This window comes from Pundamilia nyererei, unplaced genomic scaffold (genome assembly GCF_000239375.1).
Source record: "Pundamilia nyererei isolate P.nyererei 1_Seehausen unplaced genomic scaffold, PunNye1.0 scaffold00238, whole genome shotgun sequence".
Classification (NCBI taxonomy): Eukaryota; Metazoa; Chordata; class Actinopteri; order Cichliformes; family Cichlidae; genus Pundamilia; species Pundamilia nyererei.
The window spans coordinates 846,053-855,842 of record NW_005187639.1 but is presented as its reverse complement, the minus strand read 5'-3'; the positions used below and the strand labels follow the sequence as shown (position 1 = coordinate 855,842).

Below are 9,790 nucleotides of genomic sequence, written 5' to 3'. Positions count from 1 at the left end.
TCTCATTTGTGTGTGTGTGTGTTTCGCCTGCCTCTGACTCGTGTCTCTGCACCTGTGTGTCCCACAGAAGGGCGGGGCTCTGAGGAAAGGTGTGATAGCCAAAGCCCTGAGTGTGATGAAGCAGGTGCTTCCGTACGAGCTGGAGGCCCTGGACTGGGACTCGCAGCACCGGACCAATCAGCAGCAGTGTTACTGTTACTGCGGCGGCCCTGGAGAGTAAGTTGGCCTGATGACAGCTGCAGGTGTGGTTGGCCGTTACTTGATTCACCTGTGTGCATTACCTTTGTGTGCAGGTGGTACCTGAAGATGCTGCAGTGCTTCAGGTGTCAACAGTGGTTCCATGAGGCGTGCACTCAGTGCCTGCAGGAAGCAATGATGTTTGGAGACAGGTGAGGCTCCACCCCCTGCTCCACCCCTCCCCCTGCTACCTTTCCCCGGTATGGCTCTGACTTCCTGTCCTCCCGCAGGTTCTACTTGTTTGTGTGCGTGGTGTGTAATAAGGGCTCAGAGTGCGTGCGGCGCCTGTCCCTCAGGTGGGTGGACCTGGTCCACCTGGTGCTCTACAACCTGTCCATCTGCAGCAAGAAGAAATATTTCGAACTGGATGAGATCCTCACCTTCGTCTCTACCCACTGGGACCACCTGCAGCTTGGGAAGGTAATAGCACACCTGAGCCAGGTACGCTGAGATCACGTGGTGTGCCTGTGTTCATTTAACCCTCTGTGTGTTTGTTCAGCTGTCCAACACCCCCCCAGCAGAGAGGGGGCAGCACCTGCTCGACGCACTCAACAAGTACAAGAGCAAGTAAGGACCAATCAGAGCGAGGCCGTCACGAGTACACGTGTGTAACATGAACACAGGATGTGTGTTCTTAACGTGTGTGTGTGTGTGTGTTCAGGTTTCTGTGCGGGAAGGAAATCAAAAAGAGGAAGTGCATCTTTCGTCTGAGGACCAGGGTCCCTCCTAACCCCCCCTCCAAGCTCTTTCCTGAGCGTGCTCAGAATGATGGGGGCGGGGCAAGGAAGAAGATGGCGAGCAGGTATGATCTCTTGCTGCCAGCCGTCGCTGCCTGTGATTGGACGAAGCGTAACCGTGGTGTTTATTTCTGTTTCTTCAGCAGCTCAGCTGAGAGGAGAAAGAGGAAGTCCAAGTGGCTTCTCGAGGATGCCATTCCTAATGTGAGGCTCATTTTCTTCTTCTGTGGTTTCTAAAGCTGTTAATGCATCACGCTGACTGTGACCTTCTGCCCGTAGAACGAGCTGACCTGCAGCTGGACCGCCAACCATCACATGGCCAACATTTTTGACTTCACGCTGGATGAGCTGCAGAGCCTGAAGAGGTGAGATTAGCGCTGGACTCGGCGCTCTGATTGATGCTTTGCTTACCTGTGCTTTCCCGTTCACGTCATACGGTGGCGCACCTGTGACGTTGCTGTCCTTCCTCAGCAGCTCCAGCAGAGCCGTCAGCATCGACCAGGACTCCACCGATGCCTCCACCTCTGGCTCCGCCTCCTCCTACCACTTCAGGTGAGCTGAGTGAACACCTGACTCACCAACCCTAGGCTTTTGATATCTGACCTTTGACCTCTGTCTTCAGGAGAAGGATGGGCAGCAGAAAGAGGAAGTTACCCCGGAACAGTTACAGCCAGTGGGCCAATCGCAGTGAGGCAGGGGAGGAGCTTGGAGGGGAAGAGCCTTCTGGCATCATTGGGGCCCAGGAAGCTACAAACCACACCCACCTGACCACAGACTCCTCCCACTTCTTGTCAGACCACTCACCGCTGCCGTCTGACAACTCCCACCTCCACTCCTCCATCTCCTCTTACTTTGGCGTAGCGGGTAGGCTAACCAATGGCGAGCGCTACCAGGTGTTGGCTCGCCGCATCACCCCTCAGGGGACGGTCCAGTACTTGCTGGAGTGGGAGGGGACGACCCCTTATTAGGACGTTATTAAGGTCCAGGTGGTGTTAGAAGCTTTGATTCCTTTTCCTCTACACTTGCTGCTGGTGAGCTGCTTATTGGTTGAAACCTGAACTGACACTGTGGCCCCGCAACCACCTGGTCTCCCCGTGTCCCTGTTAAACATTTGGATCCCCGTTAAACCACCTGGTCTCCCCGTGTCCCTGTTAAACATTTGGATCCCTGTTAAACCATCGGGCTCCCCGTGTCCCCGTTAAACCACCGGGCTCCCCGTGTCCCCGTTAAACATGTGGGCTGTATATCCCCAGCTGGCTGGTGAGTTTTGAGGAATCAGGAATCAAAGCTGAACTCGATCCTGGAAAAAATAGTTTTTAGTTTAAAAAGTGTTTAAATGCAGCCAAAGAGACACACAGAGCTCCCGCCTGACTCCTCCCACCTCCACCATGTTTGCAGCCTCACACACTGATTAGTTGTTTTCCTGGTTGTAATGATGTCACACTGGTGGAGTTCTTCTTTTGCTCTGATTTGTAAAACACTCAGAGTTCCCCATGCAGCGCCCCCTGGCTGTCAGACAGCACCCTGCCTCTCTTGCCCCCTCCCTCCCCTGAAGTTTTCATGTTGTGTACCTGATGAGAAGCACTTAGTCACATGTTTACCTGCCCCTTCCTCACCTGTGCAGTGTTCTCACTCTATCACATGATCTCACCTGCGGAGCATCCCATTCGTCGTCTATGCAAACACCAAAGTGCGCCTGCTGGTGATCAATCTGAGCCACCGATCAGTGTTTCTCCTAGCTTGAAGCTAACGCAGCCCATATTTGTGAATGAGGGATGCTAATAGTGCTAACAGTCTCTGAGACGTTAAACTGGCACTCTGTCACTTTAAGATATGCTCTGCTCCTATTGGCCTGTTAAATGCTTGTTTTGATCATCTGACTGTTTGTTTGCTGTTTTCCTCTCCAGCTGACCAATCAGCTGCCAGCTTTCTCTGGATTAAAAACAAATGTTTTCTGACCTTTGACCTTTCTGTGTTTCTGTGTGTGTCTGAGAAGCAGAGATGCGTGGAAACCTGGGTTTGTGAAAACCTGTGAGTGTCACAGTCAGTCTACACCTGGCTCTAGGTCTAACTTTATGGGTCCAGATTTGCAGGGTCCTGGGGAGCTTTCATGTTACTGAGAGTCCTCACAAAGGCAGGTATACGTGTGTGTGTGTGTGTGTGTGTGTGTGTGTGTGTGTGTGTGTGTGTGTGTGTGTGTGTGTGAGACACTAGTGCAGGTAATCTGATAATCCAGTTAAGGTGTTAAAAGGCAGAGAAACCTGCATGAGTGTTCAGGTGCATCTGTGTCGTTGTCCTGAGGGTCCCAGCACTCACACAGGTATTCAGGCAGACGGGTAACATGGCGATGTGACAGATTCACAGCAGAGGAGACCACCTGCATCTACCTGTAAGCTTCTTCACCTGTCCATACTTTGTGTTTGTGTACCTGCTCTGTGTTTCTTTACGCCTGCCTGAGGTCAGACATGAGGTCCAGCTCATGTTTTCCCTTAAATCAGGGACCTGATTGAAAGCAGCACAGTCTAAGGGAGATCGAGGTGCGTTCCAAACGACCCTTTTTGCTCAGGAAGGTTCCTCACTGAGCGATGTATCTGCATGGTGGCCATAACCAGAGCTGTTCCAGTTCTCCAAACACTACGCGAAGGAACTTCAATGCTTCCCTTAGCAGAGCATCCTTTATGAACAGGGAGAAGAAAATTCCATCCCATAATTCACAGCAGCGGACCATCTGACCATTCATGAAAACATCAACATAATAAATGTGGAGGAGATCGTGTAAATGTTCCTTCTAACTGCATTTTCCATTTCATCCTGACCTTTCATTAGACAAAGGTTTCAGTGCTACGTATAACAAAGTACTTCAGAATTGAACTGAACTAAACAAAGCAGGACGTTGTATCTTTTACTCATTGCACATGCGGGAGGGGGGTCAGGTAGCTCGCCTGGTCAGCAGTAATGAAAAGTTTAACACTCTGACTCTGGAGTTGGGCAGCTTCAGGTCCTGGGCGCATCAAACGTAGCACAGAGTGGCTCTGGTTTAATTTGAGGACTTCAGACATCGTCTGGGAAACGGTTCCAAACGTTGGCCAATGAAGGACCAGTACATATGAAGTAATGTACCAGGAGCACCCCCTACAGGCTGGGTGTATACGCTCCAGCCTGACCCTGGATCAATGCACTCGATGATCTTAAATGAGTGTGTCGAGCACACATCGATATATTGTGAACTTGGCCGAGGACAGAGTCCCACAGGTCATCTGTGATACGAAAGTTATGTCTTGTTCCCATTTAGATTCGATGGCAGCTACTGAAGAAGATTGTAAGTGGGAGACTAGATTGTACAAGGATGATATTATGCCCCTGGAGGTTGGACTGACCATGCGGTGGCTGTAGCTCAGGTGGCAGAGCAGGTCAGCCACTAATCAGAAGGTCAGTGGTTCGATCCCAGGCTGCATCCTGGCTGCATGTCAAATATCCTTGGGCAAGATGCTAACCCCATGTTTGCCTACTGGTGGTGGTCAGAGGGCCCGGTGGCGCCAGTGTCCGGCAGCCTCACCTCTGTCAGTGCGCCCCAGGGTGGCTGTGGCTACAATGTAGCTGCCATCACCAGTGTGTGAATGGGTGAATGAATGGATATAGTGTGAAGCGCTTTGGGGTCCTATGGACTAGAAAAGCACTATATAAATGCAGGCCATTAAAATATCTGCTGCAGGGCTGCCAAACTCAATTGCACTGGGGGCCAAACCTCAAGGCACACTTTAGGTCAAGATAAACATTTATTGAACACACTAAAACAATGTTTTGTAAACATAAATATGAATACAGACGGGAATATTATTCCAGAATAAATAAACTTTAAAGTTAAAGTTTATTCTTTAAACATTTTGCTCTCCATAAAAATATATCCTGTCAAAATTATGCAAGTTAGAAACAAGAACATGCTGCCAAAAGCCCAGAAAAAGTAAATGAAAGCAAACACAAGGTTGGAGCCGCATGTAGACGGAGCTGGGCGTTGCTGCAGGAGTGGAGCTAATAAACTGTGCGGGCCAGTCAGTGTCGTACTTTGCCTGAGTGCATCATTACACTGCAGCTGCATCTGAATCTGCACGGGTGCAGTTTCCACGTTGGGTTGTGAAGCAGCTCGAAATTCTCTTTTTGTGCTTCAAAGTCACCAAAGCGCCACAAACTCAGTGCACTCAGTTTATCAGCAAAGTGCGCATTTGGGAACACTGTTGCACTGACTTGGCTCAACATTACTTGGCAACAGGGATCACTGCATCATAAAAGACTGAAATTGACAGTGATTTAAACCTTTAGTTCGGATCAAATTCACGGTCTGCGTTACGGTGATCATTACATGCCTTTCCTGGTGTGTGATGCAGTGATATGCTGTTAACTCACCGGTACAGTTCTCCTCCTGCATCTTTACTCGCATCCTACTGACTAGTCAGTTTTTTTCACCGCACAACACCGGCGCTGTCCCAGGACAGTTTCATGTCGTTTACACTTTGACATACGTTTCTATTCAGGCTCACATTTGCCAAAATCTGTGTTTTGTCTGGACACAAGACGACGCACAGCTTCATCATGCAGCTCTTTAGAAACTCTCCCTCGGTAAATAGCCGGGCTGATTTGGCTCCTCTGCCACAATAAAACTTGCTTTCACAACAGCTTCACTTTGTGGTTTTGCTCTGGTGACAAACGTCTGCGCGTCCAATCTCATTGTTAAGTTTGCAGATGACACTACAGTGCTCGGACTTATATCCAACAATGATGAGACAAACTATAGGACAGAGGTGCAACAACTAGAGTCATGGTGCCACGACAATAACTTGGTCTTAAACACCAAAAAGACCAAGGAGATCATTGTAGATTTCCGGAAGAAGGGTCATAACAACCATCTGCCTCTCTTCATTGGCAGCGAGGCGGTGGAGAGGGTGAGCAGTTTTAAATTCTTGGGGGTAACTGTGACCGAGGACCTGTCCTGGGGCAACCATATCACCTCAGTTGCACGGAAGGCCCAACAGCGCCTCTACTACCTGAGGAGACTGCGGAGCGCACACATTCCCAGATCTCTGATATTGAACTTCTACAACTGTGCCATCAGCAGCGTTCTGACGTATGGATTTCTAGTGTGGTTCCCCAGCTGCACCAAGGCCGATCAGCAAGCACTCCAGCGGGTGGTGAAAGAAGCTGGCAGAATTATTGGAACAAGTCTGCCAGAGATCAGTAATATCTTCCCCACTCGCTGTCTGAGGAGGGTGCACAGTATCCTGCGGGACCAACATCACCCTGCGCGCCACCTTTTCCATCTGCTGCCCTCAGGGAGAAGGTACAGGTCTATACAGGCCAGAACATCCAGACTGGCCAACAGCCTGTATCCACAGGCTGTGAGGCTCCTGAACTCTCTGCCCCCCTCTCACGGACAATAACCATATCCAACTTCTTAATAGCAATGAACTGGTCTGCATTGGTGCATCATATCTTTATTCTCTTCCCCCTCCTGCCCCCCCCCCCCCCTTTTCTTAAATAGATAACTATCATATCTGATATCATATCTCACAGTACAATAATATTGAATTGTTGTACTTTGTCATGTTTCTCAGGTCTTTGTCTGAATTTCTACGAACATTATTGCTAAGGATTGTCTTTTTGCATTGGAGTCACACTGGGTTAAATATGTACACTTGGGTTTTAAGGGGTATTTATTATTTTCTTTTTTTGGGTTGTATGGAAGCCCCAAACGCAATTTCATTGTTCTTGACAATGACAATAAATAAATACTACTACTACTGCTGAAATGTCAGATTCTTCTTTAGCTCGTCTACTTTCTGTAGTTTCTGCGTTTAGGTTTTTCAGCTTATCCTGACGTTTCGTCTCGTCGTGCCGTCTTAAATTAAATTGCTTCATTACAGCCACATTCGCTCCACTAATAAGACACACGTGTTTACCAGCATGTCTGTAAACATATATTCAGCCTGCCACTGGTGCTGAAAGGCTCTGCTTTCAGAATTAACTTTTCTCTTTGCCATTGTGAGCAGCTAGCTTCGCAATAGAGATCGACAGACCATGTGACTTTCGCGCGTTGCGTTGTAGGTACGAGTGGCAACAAAATCAAAACACTGCATCGAGCGCTAGCATTTCCAGCTCCTCTAATCTTAATTCTGCAGTTTTAATCCCTACTTGCATTTTATTTTCCCCAGTGATGTATGAAACCACGGTGAACACGGCAGCTCCGTACGAAGACAGATGTGACGAAGAGGCAAAAAAAGTACGAGGAACAAATCAAAGGAGTGAAAGGGTCAGACCCACACGAGCACACAGAGTGGAGTAAGGACGTTAGCGTGCTGCACAACTTTCATCACGCACATATTTATTATTATATGGTCCTAAGTGTGAGTGTGTACACTCACAACATGTTTAGTAACTTCAGATCCTGCAACAAGCCCAGCTCCAGTTTACTTTGGTGATTTGGACGATTCCATCTCACAGCTGCTGTTACATGTTTTTCTTTATCTCCTGCACAGGCCAACGCATCTATTTGTCGTTTCAGGTTGTAGTGTTACACAACATTTTCAGATCTAATAGAAAAAAATGAGTTTCATAATTCATTCAATTATTGTCTTTATTTATAGCTGGCATTATTGTTTCATTCTATTATAGAATCTTAGGAGGCAACATTGTATTCCATCAGCTTTATTAGCTGCTTGGGTGAAAAACAAATCAACAATGCAACAAAAAGAACAACAACATTGCAAAACAACATACTGGAAAACAGTTATTCATCACTTGCTTCAATACAACACTTGGGCACATATATGCAGACGTTTCGTAGCTGTTTTGATATCACTCTCTCTCTTAACTATCTGTCATTGAAGGAACAAATAGGTGGTTTGAGGGAAAGTGGAAGGGAGGGGACAAAAACAACAAAACACAAAAACCAACCCCACCCAAGGAATAAAACACAATAACATGCCACGATGTAAAGAAAACTAACACAATACCAACCACCAATATCACCCCAGCAGGTTGCATGGAACAGCACCCCTAAGCCCCCTGCTCTCGTCCCATATTAGCTAAGTACTCCTCGTACCACCAGCTTCGTACCTGCACCGTTAACGTTAACCTCTAAACTTAAAGCAGGGCCCACATTTCAAGGGGATGAAGAAGAGAAACAAAACAAAGAAAAGATAAGGAAAACAAGCAATGAACGAATTTTGCCTTAAAATGAACAGCAAAGAACACATTACAGTCCTAACAGCACAGCCGTGCAGTACCAGTCAGGTCACTGCAGCGTGATCCTAACAGGGATCCACCGCCCTCTGGATTGCCCAGCACTTTGTTTTCCTTGTGCAGTAGCAGGCTTCCCCCCTACCTGCTGGGACAAAAGCTTTTGCGTGAGTTAAGTTGAGGGGCTGGTCAGCTCTGCAAAGTTCGCCTCCAGAACCGCCTCACCTCTGTTTTTGGTCTTGGGATGTGCCAATGTGCTCAAACGGGACTTGGTGAGCGCAAAGATGCTTACAGAATGACCGGCCGACCACCAGTCGACACTGTGCACGCCACATGGTGTCAGCACACCAGCATGCACACCACTGACACACACACCCCGAACCCGTATCACATCAGTCTATGTGTTTTGCTCCTGTATTTAATTTCCACTGGAGCTGTGGGATATCTGTGAATGTCTGTTCTTGTAACTGGAGAGTCCGCGTCACACACCAAGGTTACTATGGAGCTCCACAGGCTAGGACCACTTCTGTTCATTACCTTGGCCTCCAGTAACACTGTGAGGAACCTTGGAGTCATTTTTGACCAGGACACATATTAAACAAATATGTAAGACTGCTTTCTTCCATCTCTAAAGTTAGAAACATCCTGTCTCAGAGTGACGCTGATTGTGACCTCACAGGAGGAGGTGCTGTTACTGACATACAGCAGCAGGTTCAGCTCAGTGAAAACCACCAGAGAGATTTAGCGGCTCCAGGTTCCAGTGTGAGCTCAGGTTGAGATGGGCTCAAACATTATTTACAGTCAGATCACCATGGTTACCGTGCCACGTGCATGTACGTGTGCGTGGCTTCTTCTCTGAGCGCCCAGCATGAGACCAATGAACAGTTTGAGGACGGAGCCAAAGCTTTGCAGGAAGCTGTGTACCCTGGACACTTCATGACTCCTGTCCACAGCTGTCAGGTACAAACTGACTCTTCTGTTTCTACCTGTCTGTCTCAGGTGTGTCTCCCTGCCTCCCTCCTATGGAGCAGCTGGTGAAACACCTGTCCAGGTGTCAGCACCTGGGGTGGATGAACGTGATTGGTGAGTAGAAATAGGGAGAGTTTCACACAGCTGAGGTCACATGCACGTTACCTAGGTGCCCGTCTGTCTGTGAGGTCAGAGGGTGGAGCTTCATTTATGTGACTGAGTGAATATTTAACCTCTGAACAGCCACCAGGTCATGTGATGTATGGGTTTAACTCATTCACTGCCAATGGCTGGCAGTGAATGAGTTAACATCAGGTTCACCCTGAAGGGTCACCTGTGTGGAAGGTGTGTCGTGGTCTGTGTCCCACAGTGTTAACGAGGGCCAATAACACGCTTCCTTAGAGATCTGTCCAGAAAGCAGGAAGTGCAGAAACATATCATAATGCTGCTGTGATGATGTCACAGAACTGAAGAGCGCCTCCATTCATTGGCTGTCCTGTGGCCGGAGGGCGGAGCCTGACATCTGGAGTAAAATGTTCTGTATTCTATCAGAATCACGCTTACTAATGCTGGACGACCTGGAGGTATACACACACACACACACACACACACACACA

At 48.2% G+C, this 9,790-nt stretch overlaps 2 protein-coding genes across 4 annotated transcripts in view; both read left to right on the top strand.

Annotated features, from left to right (window-relative positions):
• Positions 1–2,905, top strand: part of phf19 (PHD finger protein 19) — a 9,753-nt gene extending 6,848 nt beyond the window's left edge. The window contains exons 6-14 of one of the 3 annotated variants that reach the window (XM_013914932.1): positions 68–216; positions 294–389; positions 468–657; positions 737–804; positions 899–1,039; positions 1,118–1,178; positions 1,254–1,339; positions 1,446–1,526; positions 1,597–2,905. In XM_013914932.1, the coding sequence (XP_013770386.1) occupies positions 68–216; positions 294–389; positions 468–657; positions 737–804; positions 899–1,039; positions 1,118–1,178; positions 1,254–1,339; positions 1,446–1,526; positions 1,597–1,942 (1,218 nt within the window). In that variant the 3' untranslated portion in view covers positions 1,943–2,905. Of the gene's footprint in view, positions 1–67; positions 217–293; positions 390–467; positions 658–736; positions 805–898; positions 1,179–1,253; positions 1,340–1,445; positions 1,527–1,596 lie in introns of all 3 variants that reach the window. The other 2 variants (XM_013914930.1, XM_005749208.2) reach the window with 2 other exon arrangements.
• A 344-nt stretch (positions 2,906–3,249) lies between these two features.
• LOC102193617 (disabled homolog 2-interacting protein-like) overlaps positions 3,250–9,790 on the top strand; it is a 53,183-nt gene continuing 46,642 nt past the window's right edge. Inside the window, exons 1-3 of the mRNA XM_013914937.1 lie at positions 3,250–3,363; positions 9,204–9,287; positions 9,639–9,757. Of these exons, the coding sequence (XP_013770391.1) occupies positions 9,227–9,287; positions 9,639–9,757 (180 nt within the window). The 5' untranslated portion in view covers positions 3,250–3,363; positions 9,204–9,226. The remainder of the gene's footprint in view (positions 3,364–9,203; positions 9,288–9,638; positions 9,758–9,790) is intronic.